This window comes from Kwoniella shivajii, chromosome 1, assembly GCF_035658355.1.
Source record: "Kwoniella shivajii chromosome 1, complete sequence".
NCBI classification, from domain to species: domain Eukaryota; kingdom Fungi; phylum Basidiomycota; class Tremellomycetes; order Tremellales; family Cryptococcaceae; genus Kwoniella; species Kwoniella shivajii.
Window position 1 is genome coordinate 1,100,928 of NC_085908.1, and position 26,174 is coordinate 1,127,101.

At 43.3% G+C, this 26,174-nt stretch overlaps 8 protein-coding genes across 8 annotated transcripts; 5 read left to right on the forward strand and 3 right to left on the reverse strand.

Moving 5' to 3' along the window:
* Positions 1-11: 11 nt before the first annotated feature.
* IL334_000415 (uncharacterized protein) lies at positions 12-524 on the forward strand (the record flags this gene model as incomplete). The annotated part of the gene is made up of 2 exons (XM_062932199.1): positions 12-243; positions 313-524. 2 exons carry the CDS (start codon positions 12-14, stop codon positions 522-524), a joined length of 444 nt encoding a protein of 147 aa, XP_062788250.1.
* A 634-nt stretch (positions 525-1,158) lies between these two features.
* IL334_000416 (uncharacterized protein) lies at positions 1,159-3,493 on the reverse strand (the record flags this gene model as incomplete). The annotated part of the gene is made up of 7 exons (XM_062932200.1): positions 1,159-1,472; positions 1,539-2,036; positions 2,100-2,349; positions 2,401-2,498; positions 2,562-2,692; positions 2,755-2,918; positions 3,005-3,493. 7 exons carry the CDS (start codon positions 3,491-3,493, stop codon positions 1,159-1,161), a joined length of 1,944 nt encoding a protein of 647 aa, XP_062788251.1.
* A 245-nt stretch (positions 3,494-3,738) lies between these two features.
* IL334_000417 (uncharacterized protein) lies at positions 3,739-5,230 on the forward strand (the record flags this gene model as incomplete). Its single annotated transcript, XM_062932201.1, has 8 exons — positions 3,739-3,851; positions 3,910-4,025; positions 4,096-4,136; positions 4,192-4,331; positions 4,398-4,551; positions 4,606-4,654; positions 4,717-4,892; positions 4,961-5,230. 8 exons carry the CDS (start codon positions 3,739-3,741, stop codon positions 5,228-5,230), a joined length of 1,059 nt encoding a protein of 352 aa, XP_062788252.1.
* Positions 5,231-5,441: 211 nt separating this feature from the next.
* IL334_000418 (uncharacterized protein) lies at positions 5,442-7,564 on the reverse strand (the record flags this gene model as incomplete). Its single annotated transcript, XM_062932202.1, has 2 exons — positions 5,442-6,505; positions 6,685-7,564. The coding sequence occupies 2 exons, from the start codon at positions 7,562-7,564 to the stop codon at positions 5,442-5,444; spliced, it is 1,944 nt and encodes a 647-aa protein (XP_062788253.1).
* Positions 7,565-7,882: 318 nt separating this feature from the next.
* Positions 7,883-13,872, forward strand: IL334_000419 (uncharacterized protein; the record flags this gene model as incomplete). The annotated part of the gene is made up of 28 exons (XM_062932203.1): positions 7,883-8,287; positions 8,349-8,606; positions 8,657-8,740; positions 8,997-9,055; positions 9,121-9,134; positions 9,188-9,364; positions 9,425-9,543; positions 9,591-10,073; positions 10,123-10,157; positions 10,217-10,466; positions 10,530-10,588; positions 10,642-10,736; positions 10,800-10,817; positions 10,868-11,297; positions 11,351-11,591; positions 11,642-11,759; positions 11,824-11,967; positions 12,028-12,199; positions 12,255-12,336; positions 12,400-12,535; positions 12,601-12,693; positions 12,749-12,846; positions 12,904-12,987; positions 13,046-13,195; positions 13,256-13,295; positions 13,358-13,590; positions 13,652-13,775; positions 13,841-13,872. The coding sequence occupies 28 exons, from the start codon at positions 7,883-7,885 to the stop codon at positions 13,870-13,872; spliced, it is 4,233 nt and encodes a 1,410-aa protein (XP_062788254.1).
* Positions 13,873-14,116: 244 nt separating this feature from the next.
* On the forward strand, positions 14,117-15,639 carry IL334_000420 (uncharacterized protein; the record flags this gene model as incomplete). The annotated part of the gene is made up of 7 exons (XM_062932204.1): positions 14,117-14,180; positions 14,241-14,311; positions 14,371-14,392; positions 14,453-14,636; positions 14,714-14,954; positions 15,044-15,425; positions 15,494-15,639. The coding sequence occupies 7 exons, from the start codon at positions 14,117-14,119 to the stop codon at positions 15,637-15,639; spliced, it is 1,110 nt and encodes a 369-aa protein (XP_062788255.1).
* A 213-nt stretch (positions 15,640-15,852) lies between these two features.
* Positions 15,853-16,592, reverse strand: IL334_000421 (histone H2A.Z; the record flags this gene model as incomplete). Its single annotated transcript, XM_062932205.1, has 5 exons — positions 15,853-15,912; positions 15,986-16,122; positions 16,198-16,304; positions 16,409-16,431; positions 16,497-16,592. The coding sequence occupies 5 exons, from the start codon at positions 16,590-16,592 to the stop codon at positions 15,853-15,855; spliced, it is 423 nt and encodes a 140-aa protein (XP_062788256.1).
* A 549-nt stretch (positions 16,593-17,141) lies between these two features.
* On the forward strand, positions 17,142-23,565 carry IL334_000422 (uncharacterized protein; the record flags this gene model as incomplete). Its single annotated transcript, XM_062932206.1, has 12 exons — positions 17,142-17,340; positions 17,389-17,995; positions 18,060-18,120; positions 18,168-18,224; positions 18,273-21,843; positions 21,907-22,065; positions 22,116-22,234; positions 22,289-22,679; positions 22,745-22,881; positions 22,946-23,036; positions 23,101-23,348; positions 23,425-23,565. 12 exons carry the CDS (start codon positions 17,142-17,144, stop codon positions 23,563-23,565), a joined length of 5,781 nt encoding a protein of 1,926 aa, XP_062788257.1.
* Between the last annotated feature and the right edge of the window lie 2,609 nt (positions 23,566-26,174).

The window sequence follows — 26,174 nt, forward strand, 5'->3', positions numbered from 1 at the left end:
GCTATCACAAAATGTCTGACGCTGGATCTGAAACCGCTTCCAACCCCCCCGCTGTCGAGGTCGAAGGTGCCGAGGTTGAGGTAGCCGAGAAATCCGGTCCTCTTTCTGTCGAGGACGCTCTTCAACAAGTCATCAAAACTGCTTTAGTTCACGATGGTCTTGCCAGAGGCTTGAGAGAATGTGCCAAAGCTCTTGACAAACGAGAGGCTCACTTGTGTGTCCTCGTCGAGACCGTCACTGAGGGTAAGTTGAACCTTCCTATCGAAACGACAGCGGAATAAACACACTGATGAAATATGTTTGTATATACAGCCGAATACCTCAAACTCATTGAGGCTCTTTGTGCCGAGCACTCCATCCAACTCATCAAGGTCTCTGACGCCAAGGTCCTTGGTCAATGGGCTGGTCTTGCCAAGATCGACCGAGAGGGTAAACCCCGAAAGGTCGTTGGATGCTCTTGTGTAGTTATCACCAACTACGGACAAGACTCCCCCGCTCTCCAAGTCCTCCTCGAGTGTGAGTAAAACGACACCACACACTGTTGCGATAGCGGATCATTTACTTACATCTTTACCTCTTCATCGTAGACTTCAAGACCCGATAAATGCATCATCTCATCTAGTATCAACTCTTGTTAATGAATACGTGAGTGTACTACTTCTTGACTTTGTTTCCACATCATTATTACCTTTTCTATCTACCACAACCCCTCCTCTGATGAATATGGGACTCCCTCTTCGCATTGTAAAGTGTCGACAACCCCTAGGAATCGAACCTACTCTCTTCGGAGGGCAATCCATTGTCTGATCTTTCTTTTCACCAAACCTTTATTGCATTTGTTACGTAGAAACAGTAATACTGATCTTCTGACTTATAGATCGGCTCAACACTTGCTCCTTCTGAGATTCAAATCAGATGTAAAGTTGATACAATGAAAATGCATGGTTTTGGAAGCGTTCATACGATGCTCTGTCGGCAATCTTCATACAGGCTATCACAGTATTATTCCAGCGTCTTCTTCTAATTTCGCTTGCGATATAGATATACTGATGGTCGTCCCCCAAGCACAAAGTTATAAGTTGCATATTTGCATTTATGTGTATGTTGTTGCACCGATGAATCAATCTCATTGTGACCTAATTTGCCCAGAAATATATATTACCAAAACCCGAGCAATCTACCTAGAGTCCATACTATGCTCAAACTTCCTACAGGCAAGATACCAACGTAGACAATTAGGTCTTGCCATAATCTCCTACCTAACCTGCGTTTTTGTAATTGTCTTTCTTTCCTTGCCAAAAGAACATCGGTGTTTGGGTCATTCAAGCTATCCGTTCGATTATGACCATTTCGACGAGATGGAGTAGATGAGTTGGCGTTGGTGTTGGTATTTGATGAGGGAACAGAAGCTCTGGAAGGGAAAATGATTGATAATGGTGAACGGACATGGAATGTGATGATAAAGAAAAGAGCTTTCAGTCGGCAAATACTGATGTCAGCTTTGGATGTTCCACTTTGGAATGATTAATATAACCTACACGGTAAGAACCAACCAATAGCTAGAACAGCTAAAACACCTAATAGTTCTATCTTTTCCGCCAACCAACCACCTATACAAGCCAGCGAAACTACTACGACCCAGATGACTAACCCAACCCATTTACCTGCCTTTTGTCTTTCACCTTGATCAACTCCCAGACTACTCAGTATCGTATCTCTACCTCTCAATATCCACATATTGGTCGAACCTAATATGACGATACACATGAGTATTCTAGATATATTCACCCATCCATCATCTGCTGGTAATTTAGCAAAGACGCCGGAGGGACTCGTAGGACTGGATATAGGGATTGAGATATTTTCGATCATCGGTAAGAGATAGTACGGTACTAAAGCCAGAGGTAGACATAAAATCAAGATCATTGATGAGGCGAGTAGGCATGGTATGGGGAATGAAGTGCTTTTGGCTCTGGCTAACGATGAGTGGATTGGCAACGTGTTGATATGTGGTGAAAAGAAGATTGTCAACGTAGCTGTTCAAGGGAATCGTCAGTATGAATTAAATTTGCTAAACAGATGATACACCAATGACTTACTCAAACCTGCACCTGCACTACTGCCCCCTGCTAAGCCAAACCTCCTTCTCGCCAAATGGCCTACAAATTCAGCGACGACTTCTTCAGTTACAGGATCATCACCTATGGGTTGAGGTATTTCGGAGGCTTTCTTGATTTCAACTGTTCGTCCTATCACCAAAAATGCGACTACAGGTAATAGCAGGGCAATAACGATTGGTGATCTTCGAAGCGATCTGGTCATCCGAGAGGGCAAGAGCGAGGGTAGCAGCTATCAAGTTGTTCAACTCGTTTACAAGGATACTATTGGAAAACGACGTACCGATGAAGAAGCTAAAATAGTCCAGAATATCCTAGATGAGAACAGAGCGTTACTGGGCAAATTGGTTTCGACAACTGGGGCCAGCAGAGGATGAAGGGCTATCAAGTTGTATCTGGGTCTCAGTGTCGGCCATTAGTTTCACGTCGATGGGAATGTCTCACTTTCTATCCAACTAACCACTATACCAAACACAGCACATACTACGAATCCTCTCCCAGTCCACAACCCATACTGGCCATATTTAGCAGTGACAGCAGCGAAAACCTCCTCAAAAGAAGACACCTTGAGATACCTATAAGAATGTCGATGCCTATATGAGCTTTTAAATCAATTCTGATTATCATATGGACTTACCAAGCAAGATAGACGATCACGATATGGGCACAAGCTGATAACAATGCTAGAACGCAGAATATAGGTACAAAGACAACCACTCCTGCAGGTAGAAAGTTATAAGGTAGTAGAGCCAGCAAGGGCAAAAGCGGTAATGGATGTGCCAGAATCAGCGGCGGTATGAGCTGCATTCAACAGGAATGTTACGCATATCAGCAAATCGTTGAATAATATTATTGAGTCACATGTTAGTGTCATAATGGCTGCTCACCTCCAAAAGACCTTTCTCCTCTTTGTCTTCTCCGTCGTCGTTGTATCTTCTTCGCCGTCTCTTCCTGCCATTTCTACGGCTCCCACTCACTAAAAGCTCAGCGACATCGAAGTCGTGATCTGTGCCAGTTTCTGTTCCCGTTCCCAACTCTGTTTCTTCATCATCAAAAATCATCATATCTTCCTCATCGAAGTCTTCGTCATTATCCAGTATTTCTAGAGTCGTATCTGCCTTGTAAGAACCCAGACCACTTCCTGATCTGGCTGATCCTGAGGCAGAGCTTTGCGAGCTCTGATTAACTTGTTCCCCTTCTACAAGAGATACGGTGTCCTCGGATGGACGCTCTGCAGATGTGGAAGGGGAAAAGTCAATGTCGGATTGAGAGGGATGAGATAAGACGTATTGCGTGGAAGTCAGAGGTGTAGGAGGTAACCCAGATGGAGTAGTCGTTCGCCTCGTTGAAGGGCTAGAGGAATCCTCGGTAGTCATTCCGAGCACGGGGCGGAACAAGCAGGGAATATGTCTTAGTGAAGATATGTGGAAGCACTGAACATTGCAGAAGTAAGTAATGTCAACGACAATGGATAACGCGTGTATTTTTACCGACATTCGCACGTCCAAGAAAAAAAAAAACGTTCCGAGATCGCGTTCCTCAACATAAACGTTTATCTTGGCTGAACTTGAGCATTCTGTCAAAGTGATTATCGTTACTGTCGCGGTCACGTACTGATGATATGACAGACACCGCTCCTGCACAACATACTTTCAAGCGGAACGGTCATATCAATTACTTCCTGAGATGCTTGAAAGCTCTACCCACCGCAGCACAAAGCAGCGATTCCAACAGGTCAGTCCTAAACCAACGGCCTCTACACTCGATAGTCAGACTGAATCAATTATGCTAGAATAACAGCTGCTTTCTTCTGCATTTCAGCACTTGATCTGCTTGGTGCATTGTATGATAAAACAAGTGAAGAGCAGAGAACGGGTTGGATAGACTGGATATGGTCTTTGCAAGCCCGTGAGATCATTTTTTCCATTCTAGCTTTTCGGGATTTACTTGATTTACTGATTGCAATGGATATATCTAGCTATTGGTGGCTTTAGAGGGTCAACATACATGACAACAAATGTAAGTCTCTACTCTCATAGATGTTCGTCAAGCGGAAGCTGAGCTAGGGGAAAAGAACGATAGAACATCTCCTGCACATTTACCTTCGACATATACGGCTCTTCTCACTTTGGCGATCTTGCGCGCACCTCTGGATCAACTCAATATACCTGGTTTGATCTCATTCCTGAAATCTTGTCAAGCCGAAGATGGATCGTAAGTCACACTTCAATCATCGAATGTAGATAGGGCTCATACACTAAGATTTGATCATCAATGTAGGTTTTCTCCTATACCAGGAGATAATGTTTATCCCAATGAGGGATTCCAAAGTGACGTTCGAATGGTCTACTGTGCAAGTGTGATATCTGATATCATAGCTGATGTCTCTGGTATCAACATGGATCGATCAAAGGTATTTGTGCATAGCTGCAAGGTGAGTGGGATGAGGCTCCTGAATACAAGCTCTTGCTGAAGTGACTATATGAAGACATGGGAAGGAGCATATGCATCAAGACCTGGACTTATAGAGGCTCAAGGTGAATCATAATATGCACAGACTATTTGTTGCGGTACATCTGACAGATCATGCATGCCATAGGGGGCACAACGTACTGTTCTATAGCAACATTGTCTGTTTTGGAGAAATCAAAATCATTTATAGGGGTCAAAGAGACACTACGTTGGTTGATCTCACGTCAAATTGGAGGATTCCAAGGTAGACCAGGTAAATTACAAGATGTTTGTTATTCATTTTGGTGCGGTGGTGCTATCTCAGTAAGTACATCCCTACCATTAGTTCGAATAACTCATTCGTTGCTGTCTTAGCTTATAAGCAGTGTTAGATACTGGGTTATACCAATCTGATTGATCGAGATGCCGACAAATCGTTCTTGCTATCAGCACAATTCCCATTAGGTGGATTTGGCAAAGAACCTGAGGACTATCCAGATCCTTTTCACTCGTATCTCGCTCTCGCAGCTCTTTCTTTAAACCATTCGAATTCTAAAGAGGCAGGATTAGGATTGAAGGATCTCAACGTCATGTGGAATGTTAGCGAAGACTCTGCGCGGTGGTTGAAACAGGAAATCAATCGCATCAAGCGGAGTCAGTAGGTGGGCTTGACAAATGCTTAATGATTGATCAAGATTTGATCAATAACTGATCAAGAAGATTGAAGAAAAAGAAATGTAGTATAGATGTTTCACATAGACTTTACAAGACTTTGTACATAGAAGACCCAGCATGGTCATGAATATCATTTAACAATGGCAACAATTGTGTTTCCTTTGAATGGAGTTACAACGATATGATAGACACACTTATTCACTGCCCAAACCTTTGCTTTCCTACCCAAAATTCGCCTCTGACGGGTAGATTATCCAGTCTGACTTTACCATCCACGCCTTTGATTTTGACTCCAACGCTAGCGATTCCTCTGACTCCAGCTAATGCTCCACCTTTAAATACCACTTTACTCACAAATTCAGATAAGATCGCATCTCTTCCTGGAAGAATGTCTAGATCAACATTTCGTAAGGGGGCACTGACTATGAGACGATGTGGGTAATTGGGATCTCCCGAGGGTGATGTGATTGAATCTAAGAAGTCTTCAGGGCGTATATGACCGAATGCTCTAGGTGGCAAGTCTCCTTCATCGCCTTCGCCCCCATCTTCTGGTGCAGGGCCATCAAAGACTAGAACATCAGGTTGAACTTCAATAACATCAACATCGACGTTTTGCATATCATGTGGTAATTCGACCTGAGCGATAACGGTTCCTGACGCCTTCATTTTCCCACCATTCTCGGAAATGCGCATATGGTCGATAGTTACTGATTGGATGATTTTGGGAGGCGGTTTAGGGCCAGGGAAATTGAGTGATAAAGACAATGATGGAAGAGTGTGTAACAACCAGAATGGCGGCTGAGGGGTCAATGGCGGCGCAAACGAAGGTAAAGCTGCTAGACCTCGTACTATGATTGGGTTATCTCTGCCATGAAGATAATTTTGGAGGAACAACGATAAGGGCGATGATTTGCTTGCGATGCTCAGTTGGGAACGCTCGCTGAGATCAGCTGTGATAACGCCGGATAGCCTCAATTCGATGTTCTCGCCTGGTCCTCCAATAAGTACTGGCTCAGTTATTACTTCAGCCATCTTGTTTTCTCCGAACGAGGTGTTCTGTAATGGCGGCAGAGAGATTGAGAAAGGGAGACTGAAGTCCAAGGTAGTGTTAAAGTCAGGTGCGAAATTGGGCACGGTGGCGACCGCTCGAACAGTCAGAGCTTCAGGGGATCGGTTAGTGTCGAAGGAGTAGTGCTGAAGAGTGACAAGCTGAGAAAGGTTGAGTGGATGGCCGGGATTAGGAAGACGAGGAATGTGAGGAACTGCAACACATCGCAACAAGACAAAGGTCAGCGAATCGCTGAGTGACGGAAGAATACGCGAAGAAGGCTAAATTCACCAGAAAATCAAGGTGAAGGGGATAATATCGTATAGGGGTATTGAACTGAAGATCAAAGTAAAACATGAGAAAACCAATTGAACCCATAAAATACAAACTCACTGGGTGAAGCTATTTCCATGGTCAACTGCTCTTTCTCGACCATTGCGTATTTCGTCCACCAAGCGTTATCCGAAGGTCTGGCTTCTACACGATTGATGTCTATTGTGACCTTGACTTCACCTTGCGCCCAGCCTCGTTGAACGTATTCCCACAGCTCTCCAGTCGAAGCTACAGGTTTGGCCAAAGCTGTGAAAGATAATGGTTGAAGCCATTCTGGATCGGTATTTGGTGGTTGGGGATTTATATTCCATATTAGAGGTATTTGAAGTTCGTCTTGTATACTGACTGACATTAAAGAAGAGGATTTGAAATGAGGTGCAGATATTTGGATGGAATCAGGGATGTATACGGATACAGTTGGATCTTGAAGTTTGGATAATGCTTTATGTGCTGTCCAACGTCTAAGGTGCTCCCACCATGCTGCTCCTAGCCCTCTTTCACCCCTTTCTTCAGCCTCAGCTTTTTCTTGAGGATTGTCGAATTCCTTCACTCCAAATGCTCTGTCTGCGTCTATCCCACATCGTATGCTGATATTCAAGAGGAGCCCATCATCGGTTATGTTCAGTACTGAAATCGAATCAGGAGGCGAATAAGCAAATGCCGTTCTAGGTAATGATGATAATTCTGATGGAGATGGTTTATATGATGCCGCCAGAAGTACAAGGAACAGTAGGAATCCAATGATTAACGTGGCCCATATTATAAGAATGGTGTAAACTATGGAACCGATGCGTGACACCACACGATGACGCTGGATGGGTTGATCTTCCGATGACACGGGTAGCGTTTGATAAGATCTTGAAGGTGATCCGAGTAAAGGAGCGCTTTCACTAGCATTCTCTGTCGCTACCGCTTTCCCTTTACCTTTACTTCGAGGCATGGCGAACGGTGTTGAGCTCGATCTGTTGCGCGAGATAAAGATGATGTGCAAGACGATCAAAGAAGATGAATGAATCCAATTTCCGGCACTATCAGATCACTCTATCCGGAATCTCACCCTGAAAACAATTCCTTGATCTCGATTAGTGAGGTGTTGTTGAAATCCTTTGTTGCCCCAACAAAGGCAAGATGTATTTGAACACCTGAATGGAAGAGTGCAAGACTGGTTCAGTTGTAGCTGAAATACATAAGCAATATTGTAATTCATCTTCTGTTCTTTCTTGACCTATATGAGTGACCACCAGTCTAGTAAATCAAGATGTCTGGGAACCCACACTATCACATCATTCACCGCATGGTGCCACTAATCTGTCAAGCATTGATAGCTGCACCAGAAGATGAGACAGTTTGGTTAGAGGGATTAAGGATGTTATCAAATCCAAAACTGAAGGCTGCTTTAAATCTGACATCTTCAATCTGGTTACCACTATTGCTGAGAGGACTGGAAATTGCAAGACCTATTACAGTAATTCAATCAGCCTTGAGATTACTGGACCATGTTTCAGAAATTCTGGAACCCATGAAAATCTGCTTGGTCAAGCCTCTCAGGGTCTTAGGGAAGGAAGAAGGTCTTGAAGACATGGAAGAATTGATTCATGTAATTGAAAAGCTAGATTTAACTATTTGGAACAGGGAGAAACAGCTTATTGGCAGACCAAAAGAAGTAAGTCCACCTTCTCCTTGTGTATGATGATATATGAGCTGATAAATGACCTGTCCAACAGTCTAGAACAGCACAGAACTCTCAAGCAAATACACCTTTACCTCCTTTATCGAATGTACAACCATCTCAGAAAGAGCAGCATCCCCTTTTGGCTGAGATTTTGGCTCATAACTTGCCTCCCAAATCCAGGAATGTTCAACAAGCTTGGTCTCAGACTCTGCTGTCATCAGCTCATGACAACCCTAAAGTTTGGCTTCATAACCTCTTTCAGGCAACTTTAGAGGCAAGCAGTATTCCAGAGTTGGTGATTGCTTCAAAGGTGTGTTAAGTTTTGTATAGTGAGTTGTATAATACTGATTGTTTTTCTAGCTTGGTCCACTCATCCATGAGGAATTATTCCAAACAGCCTTCATGAAATGTTACCTCTTACTTGAATCAGATCAATCCTTTAAGGTAAGCAGACAAATATATAATCAACAAGCTGACATCCTAGAACATTGTTGATAATTCTTTGGTCTCTATTTTGAGTGATATTTCAGTCAGTCAAGATATTGCAATTGTTTTACTTGAGCTTCTAGCTTTCTTCCACAAAGACAAAAGGGAATTTGGCCAAAGTGTTCATGAAGCTGCTAAGGCTTGTGCTTTGAATCATTTCCAAGGGGCACTGAATCACCCTTTACCAGGAGTTGCGCTTTGGTATATTGAACAGGAAGCTGAGACTTTCCCTATCCAAGAAAATGTTGCCAACTTGGTTGAGACCAATATTAGGTGAGTTATTATGGGTTTCTGAATTCATTTTTCTAGCTAATGTGCTTCTGTTGTTATCCACTCAGAGTTGGATCTGCTGGTATGTAGACTCTCATTCTCTTGTCAGAAGTATTATGTAACGATGCTGAACAGGTTATGATGCTGCTTGGAGCACACTTCTTTGGCTGGAAAATGACTGGCAAGTTGAACCTGAGCCAATGTGGATCACTCAGCTCAGTCACTGGCAGCAAGCTTTAGAAGCTCAGGATAAATTGGACGAGGGTCAAGAAGAAGCCAGTTTTTCTTCCTTCAACACTAGAATGATCTGCTGTGAGTGTCTGTCTGTTTGTTCTTTCCCACTTGTTATATCATATTAACCATTTTTGCCAGACCATGCCCTGGGTGCTTATCAACAGGGGTATGAGCTTGCTCAAAACCTTTTTGAAGGTTTGAATGACCATGAAAGAAGAAACACAGCTCACTGGGCAACAGCAGCTTCTTGGCATATGGTATGTTCTTTCAATTATGTGACTACTTGAACTGAATTATTTGACAGGGTGACTTTGAAACAATGGCAGACTACCTTGCTTTTCATCCTAAAGGGACAAGCAAATCACTTTACAAAGCCGTTATTGATGTGCACAATGGTCAATATGCTTCAGCTTTCCATCATATCAGTAAAGCCCAAAGTCTTTCATATGATGAAGTTCAAGTTCAGCTTGATATTGGACCTCACATAGCACATAGGAGTCTAGCAAAGACTGAGTTATTGATTGAATTGCAAGAAGTCATCCAATATAAATCTCAACCTGAAATGAGGGACAACATAATCAACACTTGGAAGACAAGGTTTAAGAAAAGCCATGCAGATCCTAATACTTGGCTGAAAAGATTGGAGTTATGGAGTTTAGCTGTTCCTCCAACTACTTTCCCACTTCAAAATTGTTTTCTCAACACTGCAAAATTGTGTGAAAGCTCTGGGATGTCCCATGCTGCTCAAACTATTCTGAGAAAGATTACACCAAAAGTTCCCCCTCCTGTGAGTGATTTCTTTATGATAGGTGATTTTGGCTGATTGCAATGTCAAGGGGTGCAAAGTTGAATATACAAGGCTTAGATTTGAGTGAGTGTGTTGGGTTCACCTTCTGTGAGCCCTGCAAACAATACTGATGCTGGTCATAGCTGGAAGACAGCATATCAAAAACAAGATCTACCTGGTATGCAACATGTGTACAACAGGCTGATATCTCATACTCAAGAGTTTCTACAACACATCAAGATTGATAAAGAAGAATTAGAGATGGAAGGTCTTGGTTTACAGCCATTATCTGTCATGGCCAATCACACTAAATTAGACCATCAAATCCTGGCAAGAAGGTATTATAGGATTGCAGACTGGATTGCAGTCCTTCAAGGCCCAACATGGGCCAGTGTAAGTTAATTCAAATCTACTATTAGCTATGCGTGAAACTGACCATGCTCAATTCTTTTGTAGGATGAGGACTCTCAAGTGCTAAATTATACGTCTTTAGCTTCTAAGCTTGATAATAGTTGGTAAGTTATATACAGTGCTGAAAATAGGGTGTGCTTACTGTTCTTGTGAGTAGGTATACCCCAGCTTTTGCTTTAGCAGATAGATCAATTTTGGTATTTGAAACAAGTGGATACTCTAAATCTGATGCAATTGCAGTCAGCAGCTATAGTGAGTGCCACTAGCTTGCTTTTATAATGTAACAATCAATTGACAATAAGTATGACATTACAGTTATACCTGCTCTAAGAGGTGGGCTACCAATTGCTATATGATACAATCTGCTGATAACTGGGCTCCAGGTTTGTTTTTGGCAGCAAGAACAAAGGAAAACCCAGATTTTGTCATCAAAGCCCTCTTGAGATTGGTTACCCTCTGGTTCAATTTTGGGGAAAGTACAGCTGTTTTAGTTGAGGTGGAAAGTCAACTTAGTTTGACATCAGTTGAACCATGGTTATCAGCTTTGCCACAGCTTATTGCAAGACTTGGGACACCCCAGAAAGACCTGCAATACACACTCATCAATCTCCTCAAAAGTATTGCATCACAATATCCACATGCTGTTATTTGGCCTCTGTTAACTGCAACTCAAACAAGTAAGGTCGAACATCAAGATGCAGCAAGAGTGATCATGAGTTTCATTTGTACAATGCCTGATGGTATCAGATTGGTTGATCAAGCGGAGCTTGTGGGCAAAGAATTGATCAGAACTTCAGCTAGCTGGATGGAGAAGTAAGTGAAACAAGATCTTTGCTTCATCACTGAATATCTTGTTAACAATCTAGGTGGAGAGGACTGATTGAAAGAGCTATACCAAGACAACATATGATGGACACTGCTTGGCATGAAATTCCTGATCGCTGGGAACTTGATATTGAAAGTCTCAAGGCACCTGAGACACCAGATGAAGAGCAATTTGTCCAGATGTTTGGAGAACAGCTCTTACAAATTGACAGGATTTTGCATAGATACAAGTCAACCAGACAGGTCAGCTTACTTGAGTTTGTTTATAGAGAGCTGTACAAGGTATGTTCACAGTTCCTGCTCAACTGTATACTGCTGATTGTATTACAAAGCTATATGGAGACATTGAAGCTCAACTCAACCAATGGAAGTTACCTGGCACTAAATTACATCTTGCCAGTACTGCACCTAAGCTGTTGTCCTTAAGAAACTGTGTCTTGACTGTTCGTGGTGGGTTTATAGAAGCAATCATGTTTATTACTTCCAGAGTCAAGAAAGCTGACCATATGTTTAGGCCAATATGACGCTCATTTAAAACTGGATGATCAAGCTTTCATTGATAGCTTTGTTCCCTTTGTTGACATACTCTCTTCTAAACAGTTACCAAGAAAACTTGTTATCAGATCCTATACATCTGATTATACATTTCTACTCAAGGGTGAGTTGACTGTATATGACAAAATTCTGAATATTCACTGATGTGATGGACCAAACAAAGGCAATGAAGATTTGAGAGGTGATGAGAGGATCATGCAGCTCTTCAACTTGATCAATACACTACTTAACCACAGCTCAGAAGCTTTTAGTAGGAATCTCCATCTTTTACCATATGAAGTCATTCCTCTCTCTCCTTCAGCAGGCTTAGTCAGCTGGGTATCAAACACACAGCAGTAAGTTCGGGGAAATTCTCCAATCTGAGCTAGTTGACTGATGCTGTACTATTAGGTTACAGTCAATGATTCAGGTGAACAGAGCCAAGAACCAGCACAGCTCAGTGAATGACAAAGAGGTTGCTTCACTTTTAGGTGTCAGTTTCTTTGATGCTTTCCTATTTACATTGTGGAAAGCTAATAAGGTATACAACATTCAGCATGATCCTGACACTTTTGATCCAAAGAGAGAACATCCAAGATTTGATCCACCAGCAGAAATGGACAAATATGATAAACTACCTATCCCTACAAAAATACAAAGGCTGACTGCAGCTTTGTCTCACTCAACACAAAGTAAGCAGTCATATGGGAATTGTTGCAGAAAAGAGGAGCTGATTCGACTAATGCACATTTGTCAGGTGACCTGAAAGATGTTCTTTGGCAGAAAAGCCCTTCTTCAGATATCTGGATTAGAAGAAGAACAAACTTCGCAAGAACAGTTGGTGTCAGCAGTGAGTGCCTGTCTGCCTTTCCCTTAGAGACACTGCTGACAAGAGTAACACTCAGGTTTTGTTGGATATATCATTGGATTGGGAGATAGACATGGAAGTAACATCTTGATTGACCAGTTGACTTGGGGAGCACTGCACATAGATTTTGGTGATGTGAGTGCCAAAGTGCTGATCAAACTTCCTTGCTGACTGGAGAGGATTGTTATGCAGTTATTTGGTGTTGCTCACGATAGATCTTTTTTACCTGAAAAGGTTCCTTTTAGACTCACCAGAATGATGACTAATGCTTTCGAGGTAAGTTGAGTGAGAAGCACAGTCAGACAAGGGCTGATTTGTTCTGACATCATTATAGCTGGCTTCTAGAGGAGGGCTTGAGACCCCTGGATCAAGAGGAACATTCAAACAAGCTTCACTCATTGTGATGAATGTCTTGAGGGATAGTAGAAGTACTCTGCTGGCCATGTTAGAGGCATTCTTGTATGACCCTCTACTTTCTTGGACTGTGAGTATCAAACTGTAGGAGGCTAATAAGGGGAATTCCTGATGTAAACCTGAGATATAGACTAGCCCAGATGAGCCATCTCATGCTGGTCTGGCTGCAGGTATGTCTGATATATATAAATCTCAATTTGTTTTTTCAGCTTGACAAACTTTTTGCTCTTAGCTCAATCATGTACCATTAAAGCAAAAGATACAGGTAAAGCCAAAAAGCCTCATGTGCCTATACATGTGGTGCCATCAAGTCTTGCACCAGCACAATCAATCATGAGAGGAGTTGGAACAGGATCAGATGTATATAATCAGATTGATAATTCACTTATCACCACTTATATGGAGACTGACTCTTATATGGCAAGGGTTTCAAGCACAGGTATGACATATTCAAAAGCATTACAAGTATGTTTCATCCCTTTTGTTACCAGTCAAATAGGGCACAGCTGATAAGATACATGATTAGGTCTTAGCTCAAATTGAGAGGAAATTGATAGGTTACCATGAAGACAGTGATCAACTGCTATCTATCAACAAACAAGTCCAAGAATTGATTGAAGAAGCAACTGATCTCAAGAACCTGTCCCAAGGTAAGTTCTTGTTCAGCCTCACACTCTGGTGACAGAATGGCATTTTCTGATATATGATACTGTAGGATATGTATTAGGCTGGATCCCACAATGGTAGAAATTTGTACTGCTGACATGTGTACTTTTATGTTCTTAATGCAGTTTTGTTCATATTAGTGTTTTTACATGAGGGCAGTTAGAATAATACTCTTCAGAGGACCTTTTCATCCCCTAGACAGTTCTTCCCTGAACGTTTCATGAAGGAGGATCTGTGCGCCGGGATACATCTGCGCCATTGTTGACTTCATCTTTGTATGCCATCGCTGTAATCATTAACTCGCTGGGCTTGACATTGGGTAGAAATGAACGTGCTCTCGCCTCCTACTAACGACTTCCTGGCTTCGAAAGGAAGAGTAGCCACTCTTGGTAGGTCAGCCTTACGTTCCATCGCTCAGCAGCGAGCTCACACAGAACCAAAACATGTAGGGATGTTCATAATAGATCATCATGCTCTTAGGGATGAAAGCGGAAAAGAGATCATGACTGACGATGAGTCCGTGAGCTCCCTTCCCAACCTAAGCTGCTCATCATAATTGCTAATGATTGAAATGGTTAGATAGGGGGTGGTGGTGTCTTTGGTACGGATCAATTTCGACCAGATCTCATCTGATAGATTAGCTGAATTGAGGAATCGACAGCTATGACGGCAGCTCGGATGTTCCTTCCTCCCACACAATGTGGTCTCTTAGTAGATCGCGGAGACGATTTCCCAGATACATTTACCGAGATTCTCGAAGGTTTCGGAAAGGAAATGATATGGTTCAGACCTCGAAAGGGTAAAACCACCAGAGCATTGAATATCTATTCAGGTAGAAAGATAGGGTAGGTGAGCTCGCTTCTTTCTTTCTCAGCCTCTACTATAGTTTCTCCGAGTCTATCGCTGACCTACATAACAATAGAGAAGGTCACCAATCATTCAAATACCTGTCTCCACAACTAAATCTCCTACCTCATGACTTGATCTTACCGCCTTCACCGTTTGGTGTATCTAATTTGCCAGAATACATACACGTTGTCTGTCGGACTGACAGAGCGAAGCTGGTTTCTCAAGAGATGGACGATATCAAGTTGAACGGTTCAGGAGAAGGGCAAAGGAGAGGGGTAGGCTGGAATGCAAATTTGGTTTGGGAACCTATGCCGGTGCGTTGATCGGTGCGAGAAATTTTCCTCAGAGAAATCGAGAGGTAAGGAATAGTGAATGGTCACTAATGTCATGTCTGTGTGGCTAGTCAAGCTGTATTCCTGAAGAGTTGGACAACATGATAGACTTAGCTCCTTCGTTCAAAGTCTTCAGTCCAAACTTACTTGAAATTCAATCAATCCTCAGTATGACACCAAGGTCCACTCCGCAACTAACAGACGCCGAAGAAGCTGCTCAATCTTTCTATCATCTTCTTGCAAATCGGTATGAACGATCCATGATACCAGCTATCATCGTTCGTGCGGGTGAACTTGGTGCATATACTTTATCATCAACTTGGCAAGGTTGGATTCCACCTTATTGGAACGAAATGAATCAAGACAAAGTAATAGACGTTACAGGTGGTGGGAATTCTTTCCTAGGTGGATTGTGTGCCGGTTTACTAATCTCTCAAGGAGATATGCGTACAGGTGTGTTCTCGTTTCCTTTTGACCAGTTTTACGGAAAGGAAAGAGGGCTGACAAACAGGCTGATGTAGCTTCATTATACGCTTCGACGGCTGCTTCTTTCTCCATCGAGCAACGAGGATTACCGAGATTAACTCAATCTGAAGGAAAAGAAAGGTGGAACGATGACGATGTATGGAGAAGGTTGCGTGAATTATCGGGCAGAGTGCAGACATAGAAGAAGTCAAGCGGTGACCTAGTCCACTCATATTGTAGTTGCATCATATCAGATAGAAAAATCTTGAATGACCTTCATAAGAGGTACATCGTTAAAAGGAAAGGCCAGCGAATCGAAAGTGTGACAAGCACAAGGAAAATTTACACGAATCACTATTGATAAATCCCGATAGCGATCTCACACACAGATAGAGACACGTAATACACAAGAGGATTAAGCAGCGGGAGTAGGTTTGAGTTTCTTTCCTGCGGCACCAGGTTTGGCGACGAGTGACTATACATGATCGGAAGACCATCAGCATGCGGAAAGAAAGAAAGGATGGAAAATTGTAAATCAATGAACTTACCTTGTGGATATGAGGTAATACACCACCACCCGCAATGGTAGCTCTGATTAACAAATCAAGTTCTTCATCTCCTCTGATAGCAAGTTGCAAATGTCTAGGTGTGATTCGCTTCACACGGAGATCCTTAGCGGCGTTACCTGCACGAAATCAAGATTAACGATGAGGAAAACGCTCAATCCCAATTGGACGCGTCGTAAATGAATGAAGCATACCTGCAAGTTCTAGTACTTCAGCTGTTAGGTATTCCATGATAGCAGCGACATAGACAGCAGCCTTGGCCCCAATTCGAACATTGTTAGCGTTCTTATTACGCAAGAATCTACGACAGACGTCAGTATGAACGGTGCGGACGATAATGGTGAAGAGGGTAAAGTCAATGAGTCGAGATGGAGATGACGCCGTGATCGAAGTAAAAGTATGTACCGGTGGATACGACCAACAGGGAACTGATGGCGAGTATGCATATATCAGCACGCGCCGTAATGAAACGTTGAGACAAGGGAGGACTCACTTGAAGACCAGCCTTGGATGATCTCGAGGTGAGTGTCTTTGCCTCTGACGATGTCTTTGCTTTGCCGCCTTTTCCACCGGTAGTCTTGGATGACATGATGAAGTTTGTGTAGTGATCAGATGAGTGTGTGAACGTGAAGCTAAAAGCGATCGTCGATGTGTCGTATTCGTATGGTGCAACGGTGCTAATAATGATAATAACAGTGACGAGGGGATTATAGAAGGGGATGAAGAGGAAATTTCATTGACAATCCAGGGTTTCCATTCACATTCTGTTGACATTTGTTTACGCCAACAGTAAGAATCACAAGGGATTGATATAGATCGATTCAAATCACGTGACGGCGAGTCTTGCCACCGGAACTCTGAATCTAACCAATCCCTCCACCTTAGTGACAGGCCACGTGAGGAGCGGAATCAAATTGACAGCGTCTGTGTATCCACGTGGTAGTAGAATCAGAATACCTTCTTCCAAAGCAACTTTCACGTCCATTTCTTCACCGTTGATCGTTTCGAGCAGTAATCACTCATTCTCACCACACCCAAAAGGCGTCTCTCCGGTACTCCAATTCTCATTTTCCTGCTGCGAGAGCGCCTATAAGCAACAAGACATTTATTATCCACTCATCCTCAGCTCTTTCCCGGCATGTCGTTGCCTCCTCTCACCGAATGGGATGCCTCCCTTTTCAGTGATCTCCAAAATCTCCTCCGTCGTGTAGTTCATCAGCCGACGACATCAACACTCCGGAAGCTACATGCGAAGCTGCAAGACGCACAGCCATGGATTTTGAACTTGACGCAACTTCCTGGGCCAAGTGATGCCGATAAACAATATCTTGATAAAAGTAAGTTCATTCCTCATTTTGATTCATCATGGTTGACTGTTTTCTCAGATCCAATCCAACTCCCTTCCGGAACCTCAATTCAAGTTACCGGTGAACTCCTCAACAACGTCAATCTCACGTCTGACGCTTTGTCCATTTCCCAAGTCCTCTCAGCTGTGCTCGCTTTACAGGCAGATGAACAACGCTTTCAATACCCATCTCGTTCAGCAACAGAGGTTGCAGCCTTCCTTCTGCATCGATGGGAGACCGATATGCTTGACTTCCTAAGGGAACTTTTCAGAACTGTGTTATCATCTGAAGCTGAAGTTGGTGGAGCTTTCGATACTTTGAGAGAATGGGTTCAGGATCTATTGGTCACAAGAGTTTCGTTAGGTCAAGGCAAAGGAGAAGGAGCATTAGTGGATCAGATACTGGTACAAATCGATGCAATCCAAGCCAAGGTTGATAATCTCCTTCGAAGTGGACCTTCTGATGGAGCAAATTACGATTGGTTGAGGTTTAGGGTTGAAGCACTTCGAGCGGAACAAAATAATATGACCAGTATCTTAGCTATAATCGCTGAAAGTGGTCATCTGGGTCGTGGCCAGGTCGTTAGGATATTAAAGTGGCTCAAGAAGTGTGAAAAATTAGATGGGATGGCTGCAATGGTTGTCAGGTAAGCCAATTTATCCCTGTGATGTGTGATATTGCGATTGCGAAGCTCATACTCGATCTCATAGTTCTCTTTTCGCCGCATGGAAACCCCTTGAATCTATGGACGCTTCGGACCCTCGTTATGATGTGAGCTCACTATACTTCGCACAAGGAACAAGCTAATGATAACACAGATCGCGGAAGATTGGTGCCATGACATAAAGTTCCTGAAGATCGCCTCAAGTCTAACTGTAGGTTGAAGACGTACGTTTCAAGACGCCTACTGACGGTATGAATAGCTGCAAGATCAATGGACAACACCGAGACTTCGAGAAACGGTCAAAATTGCTTGGTCGTTGTTTTACCTATCTTGTCTTCGACATGACCCAAGCGTAGTTCAAACCGGTATCGACGCTCACCAGATGGAACAATTCCTTGTTGAAGCTGTCAATAGTGAATCGTTCCAGTTCACGTATGAACTCGTCCTTACTATCCGCCGGGAGCGAGGACTCGAAGAACCCGATGAAGAAAAGGACGCAAACTCGGACGCTTTGGTCAAAGTCGCTACAGCTTCCGACTCAAGCAACGATATCTTTCTTTTCGAACAGCTCAAAGATCTTGTCGATATTCTTGCCGGGCGAAAGCAGTTCTTACGAAACCTCCGCAATAAAGAAGAAGATTCAGCTATACGACGGTCTCAATCCACTCCGCCACCTGCAAACTATCAAGCGTTCCTCGCTCTGGTCGCCGTCATCTACAAATCCCTTCCTCCTGATAGTGCCGATGATCTTTGGGACAACACGACCTTCCTTGGTACTGTACTCGACACTCGTGGCGGATTTCCGGGTCCAGCTTTCTGGGAAATGCTCTCAGCTATATCAGCTGGTCCATCTTGCTCTGCAAAATCTTATGAGAGGATGAAAGACACTCGTTTACCCTGGACTGCGCTATTCAAGTTCTATCAGCATTACATCGATATCATGCCTCATATCTACGAACCTATCAAAACCACTCGAAATACATCACTTGACCCAATGCCGTTCGACGAAGTGCAGATTTGTCATGGATGGACAAAGGTGTTGACTACGGTGGTACGCTGGTCGCCTGCTGCCCGAGGAGCAATATTACAGTCGAAACCTCATCCTGTTCAAACGTTGTTTGATTTCCTTAATTGTGAAAATCTTCCCTTCGAATTGAAGGCTACCGTACTCGGAGCTGTCACCGCTTTCTGCAGACGTACAGGGGACCCAATAGATGATGATGTCCTCAGCAAAGCTGTAGAATACTACGAGAGAATCACTTTCCGAGATCCAGGATTAGATACGCGGCATTTGGATGCTGCAAGATTATCGCCACCAGTAGGATGGCTTGCCAAGATGGAATACTCAGAGCAGGATTCAAGTTCATATCCTTTGAGTCGAGCATACGTTGAATTTTTGACCGCTCTTCTCCCTGATCCAGCGACTTCCGACTCCCCTACTGCCTCTCGTAGTCGACTTGTCAATACACTCCGAAGAGGGACATTCTATATCCTCGACGGTATCCTTTTAGGGCTCAAGACCCGTCGATACGCTCGTGACAGTGAAAGATGGGAAGTGATACATTCATTGTCAGCCTTCTTTGAGAAATCGTTGCTTGCTTTCAATATGGGTGAACTGTTGAATCAAGCGAATAGTCGAGCGATTGGTCAAATAGCAGCCACATTGGCAGAAGAGCCTGGATTTATTGTTTTACTACGTCTGCTTAGCGATTCCAACGTATTTGCGGTCTTCGCTTCAGTGCTCGACAACGCGTCATCCACCCCTTCCCCTCGTCCTTCCATTGTTAACGACGTGCTTCTCTGCATGCTCCGAATCTATCATCGAGTTCACGATATCCAACTTGTCTTCGTAGATGTCCTCCTTCTTACCCTTGCCGATCCCACTCGTAACCCTGCCAACCCTTTCAAACGTCCCTATGGTCTTCAAAGTCTCGACAACCATCTGCTCGCTCATCTCAGCAATATCAACGCTATCGCTTTGTTAGTGGGAGATGATGATCCAACGATCTCGTATTTAAGCGTCAAGATCATCGCTGCATTAGCTCAATCACCAGTGTTCAGCCGAAGTGATGTTTTCCGAGGCGAATATACCTCCTCCGTCAACCGTCTAGCTGGAATTATCGACGCCTCGGATGACTCAATACGTATTGCCCAAGGCTTCTGCAGAAAATTGGAAGCAGAACAACCAGATACCGAAGATATACCAGCTATCGGAAACATCGCCCTACAAGGTGATATCAAATCCCTCAGTACGCTACCGATCGTTATCCGTTCAACCATTCTTGACATCTTGGTCGAAGGCACCACTGCCGATATCACAAGTCCAAACATCGCACATTTCCTTCTTGGATACGATTTCAGGCATCGAGACTTCGCCTTACAAGAAGGAGAATCCTGTCTTCATGTTATACTTCGACAGCTTTGTGAAGGTGCGGAATTGCGTGGTCTAGCGGGAGAGACAATGATCTACATCCATCCCTTATTAGCGGCCAAATCTGCTCAATTGATCTACCAGCTCTTCGCACATCCCCTCACCGGAAGATCAACCTTATCCTACACGATGTCCGTGACTGGCTTCTCCGCCCGTCAACTGGCTTTCTTCCCTAGGCGGTGTCCGGAAGCAAATCATCCCACAGGTATCGTCTCCATATACGAGGATGAGATTCCCACTACACCTGAGACTCTGATCGCCTTCCTCGATTTTCAACGATGGATTTTATCTTCCGCTGCACTGGAAACGTACAGCTATGACGGTCATGGTGCTTCGGCCAACCATGTCGCACAAACGTTATTCCGTGGCGCAACGGAAGAGGAGGATTTGGATGAAGACAATTTGGTCAGCCAGAATCCTGCTCTCATCATTGATCTTCTCTCGTCAATCGATGTTCAATGGTCTGAAGAAACGGCAGACGAAGATCGCTCCCTAGAGTTTTATGGTGGATTTGACTTCGATCAGTACAAGCGAACCGATTCTGATTGGTGGGACACAGAAAATCTAGAAAGGGGCATGAAAGCCTTCCGCAAGCAGCTGGAGAGACAAGGTGCTGTCACTATCGCCTCAACAAAGTCAATGACTGCCGAAGCGGAATACGTGGTAAGACGCCTAGGAAGCAAAAATAGAGAAACAGATATATCAATCGCCAAGGGCAACTTCCTGACTGCATGGAATGAGATTCTCAAAGTTTCCCTGGCTATGCTATTCAAGAACGTAGCGGAAGAACAACAGGAAATAGTATTGTTCGACTTGATTGACGCTTTACTTTTGCGACTTGAAGGAGATCTCGCACCAGGTGTGCTGGATCTTCTCTGCGAGTCTGTTCTTGTTACCATGACAAGTCTCATAGATATATTGGTCGAATTTGAAGGTGTCAACCTCCCAATCGATCGATTATCGACTACTCTAGCCCGGATCATTGACGCGGCTGTTCGACCAGGAACGACTGAGACTGCTCGAGGAAATCTTTACGCATCCATAACGCAATATCTTCAACTTGTTAATTCTTCATCCTCGAATTTCCCCGATGATCGATCTGTCATATCTACCGATACGACAGCTGGACCTTCTTCGACTCTTCAACGACCAACTCTTACTGTGTTTGCTGCAAGGAAAGAAAGGTTGTTGCCCATCCTATGTAGAGATGCAATGGACGACAGAGAGGTATGGAAGACTGAATGTTTCGCTTTACTCGGTGGAATAGTATCAGTTTGTCAAAACGAAAGGGATAGACATATACTATCGCCTCTGATATCAAATGGATACTTGCCATTATTCGTAAGAAGTATGAAGGAAAGGGAATTATCTCTTCAGGCGTGCTTGTCCCCTGAACATGGTCAGTAACTCCCATAACCCTGCTTCGTGCCTCATTCATTTCTGACTTCTTATTGTATCACAGAGAACCTTCACGCATATTGGGTCTTCGAAGCGAAAGTTGGTTTCCTCATGACACTGGCTTCTACTAGAAAAGGTGCAGAGGATCTATTAGATGCTGGTTTGTTCGAGATTTTAGCCACATGTGGATTTATAAGCATCCACATCGGCGAGGATATAATGGGTGAGCCCGACCACTTAATGCTTGAAGGTGTAGCTGATTTTTGGTGTCAGATGAAATTGCCGCTTCAGAAATCATCGCAAGACAACATCGAGTCTTAATATGCTCGTTACAGCTTTTGACCAGGGTGTCGTCAAGTCTACATCGATCTGCTAGATCAGGGGCAGGACATGTAAGTGAACCTCGATCCTATCTCTTGGGATTTATTGCTCAAAATTTACTTTAGGCTTTGAGCTTCCTCAACGCTCACCGTGAAGCCATCCTCGCACTGCTCCGTGAGACTCAACAAAACATCACTTTGACCGGTATAGAAGAGTGTAGGCTCGTAGTATCGATCTTGTGCATGGTCGTACACAAGGTCCCAACCGAAGATCTTCATTCTCCTTCAGGATTTGGAGCTTTCCATTTGGCTACTTTAGCTATTGCAGCTCGGTTCTTTGATAGAGATAGTTGGATCGAAGATGTTGAATCACAAGTGGAGTCTCATATCATACTGCTGAATCAAGTGTTCTTATCGTATCTTACCGCAGCAACAACAGAACTGAAGAATGGAAAAGGAAGTCCTGTTTTTGTCACTGGTGCTCAAAGGACCAATAGCTCGAGCCCGAAGTATATTGGTGAGTTACCTATCGGAAGTATAGGGTTTAGGAGAAAAGCTTATTCTTGGGTGGTGAAACTGTAGCTTCTGCTCCTTCTTTACATATGGCTGTCAATCTTCTCTCTGATCTCGCCGAAAACGTCCAAGATATCTCAAATCAATACGAAATGATCATTGACAGAATACAAGATGGTGGAGAACTTGAAGATGACGATGTCGAGGTTTGTTCAAATCGCTTCATATCGACCAAATTAACCTGACTGATTTTCTTTTATCTGTTTATAGAAATTGCGAACTGCCGATATGATAGGCGACGAACTATTATCTGAGGATGTAATTAAAGCTGCTTTTGTCAACAAGAGTCAAACTTTATTCAGTAGGTTTTATTAGAGATTTGACGAGATTTCCTAAATCACCGCAGCTGACGAAGCTTATTATAGATATGATTGAATCGTTGTTGTTATTGATATGGCGACATTTATTCTTTTACGCCAATGACGCTAGAGGTTCTTCGGAACCTTTCAAACCTAATAACCTTTCAGCTTCTTTGGGATTAAGCAAAGGAAGTTTCGTTAATTCCCAAGCTCAATTAGAAGCTTCAAGATCAAGTGTTGGGACCATGAGAATGTTAGAAAGAGTATCAGCTTCTTTGAAAGGTACTTTGGTAAGATTAGATGATATGGAAGTAGTGAGTTTACCTCTTTTCTTAGATAAACTGAGAGTGATAGAAGGAAAGGAAGCTGATTATACTTGAAAACTAATAGAATCTCGAATTGAGAAGACTGGCAACGACGTCAACATTGACAAGTTCAGGAGGTGATGCGTATTATGGAATGTTGGTCAGAAGATTGAAAGAGTTAATAGCAGGTTTGATTAGTTCAGAGTCGAATATGGAACAGGATTAGGATAATATCAAGCGTGTAGAGTACATAATCATAGCATCAACTTTGACATTGATCGAATGAATATCATCGCATCATCTTTTCCCATAGCATCATCTATACATCTATGAATGCGATTGCCACTTGTGAAGAGTGTCTGACAACGAAGTTTCGAACTTTCGGGTCAACAGCTTTTAGCTCATCGGACTTTGACACCCACCTCTGCCTTTCCCTTTTCCCTAGAAATGAATCAAGGACCCTCGAATTCTGACTAATGCAAACCAGGGATTTCGGAGACAAGATAACCGCTGTTACAGTTAGTGTTACCTTTTTGTTCCTTGTGATCCCGAAGTTAGATACCAAAACAGGAGTGCTAAGACCGAGACACCACGAGAGCGCTCTGTATATGTAGCGTATGATACCGCAGAGCGAAACAAGTGAAGGAGAGGCAGAAGAATACCTCTCAAGTCAAAACATTCTCCACAGTCTTTCTATTCTTAAAGTTGTCAGTCATTCCAAAGGATGCAAGGCGATTCATTCGCAAATACGAACACGAAATACCAAATACGATCTCGTCATTCCTTCCTGCTATTTTCCTTGTTCTATGATTCTCGTGGGGATGTTTTTGTCTTTTGTTTAACGTAACGTAGTATAGCGTAACGTCACGGAATAACTACCAAATTCTGGGTATTTTAAGACCTCACAACAGTCCGCAAAAGAAGACGAAAAAGAACAAGTAGCACGACAAGTGACGCCCGCGCAGCGCGGTGAAGAGATATACGTAATGGACAAAAGTAGATCTCTTTCGTTTAATCCTTCTTTTCAGTGTTTTGATACCCAAAAGAGTCTTGACCGTGTCATGCCTTCCAGTGCTTACTCGACTGGAGGTCCAGAGAGACGGTGAGGAGGAGGAGGAGGAGGAGGAGGACAAGTAACCTCAACTTGCTCTTTACGACCACGCAGTTCCCCCATTCTCCGACACGCGCGGTGAAAGTATAGATGGAAGATGGGTTTTAGACTGTTTCTACTGTACTTGGCGAAATCCATTCAGAGACATTTTGTCTCCCTCTCTGCCTCTCTCGCTCTCTGCCTATAAATTCCTCCTTCCTTCTCCCTCTCCGCTCAACCTCCGGCGGTCTACTCTATCAGCGGCTCAGGTTGAGACAAAAACAACGATAATAAAAAGACTACGTCACAATCAGTTTCATCCATTGGGCCAAATAAGCCAATAAGAAACCCACATGGTAAAAAAACCCTGCCCCCCCCCCAAATAAAATCGTCCCATATAATGAGATATCTCTGATGTCCCATATCCTTAAAATCAATACGGGACAAGGAAAGAAACCCTTGTTTTTTCCCTTAAAGACGATTGCAATCTCATCTCATCTCACTCACCCCCCCCTCTCAGTAAGCAGAAGGAATTTCTCACCTTCCTCTACTCTCCGAAAGTACCGAACATACGGGTGTACCACTCCGCCTGACTCAGAGTCAATGACACCATAAGTCCATACTGTTATTGCATATTTTTCTTTGTTACCCCTACATTAAAGCACAGCACAAACTCACAAACAAAGCCCATCAAACTCCACCGTACCAATCAGAACCATAGAAGGAGACAGAGAAAAAAAAAGCAAGAGGATATCAAAAAGATAGATAGAGAAAGAATAAAAAGAGAAAAACCCTTTAGATAGCCCTTGATCTCTCGATATACCTCAAACGCAAAAGACCCTTACTTCCTTAATAAACATTTTATTGTCTTTCATCATTATCAATAATTATCATACATACCTTTTTGAAACTTTATAGTACCAGCGGACACTGCTGACAACCACAAAAATCCAAAAACCTGGATACATAATATAAATATCAATCGTGCAGATCAGGGTCGACGACGACGCCTATCGATAAGATCACGACGACGAAGGGAAGACGGTTAACGTTCCAGTACATCTCTCGTCCTTAGAAAATCAAGTCAGAGTTTTTCCAAGCTCTTCTTTCATCCTGGTTTGCAAGGTAAAATTCCACGTTGTTCTTGGATCAGAATAGGGTCAGAATAGTTTTTGTCGTTTTTCCTCATCGTGAGTATTCTTCTTGCTTTGACCTAGTTGGTGGTTTCCTTCTTGCGGTCTTCAGCTCTTCGGCTCTTACCTTTTGGTATGCCATTCTGTCATACATTTGTTTCTATCAAAGTTTCGGCATCGCTGGTGTATGCTTGTTTCACATTGCTCGTACCAATGTCGTTCTGCTCAGGAGGAGAATTAGCATTCATTTTTACCCTTTTGTGTCTTTTCCCTTTTCTCTACGACGATCACTTGGTTATGTTGTTACTCAAGTGGTCATCCCCTATCCTTATTTGACATTCGCTCGCGATCCTTTCTGCGGATCAGGTCCGACCACAGACATGTAAATACCTTTATTGTTCCCACTTCGCCATCTCATCCCATCTCATCAAAATCACACACGTCTCTGCGCCCCTCTTTTGTGTCGATTATTCCGTTTCCTTATATTCTCCTTTGGCAATCATCCTCCCTCTCCTCCCCCAACTCCCAAGTCACACAAGCCACGTTGTACGATCCATTTCCGAGATCCCAAATTTCGGGGTGTGAGGATGCCGCTTCCATCCTGTTCGCCTC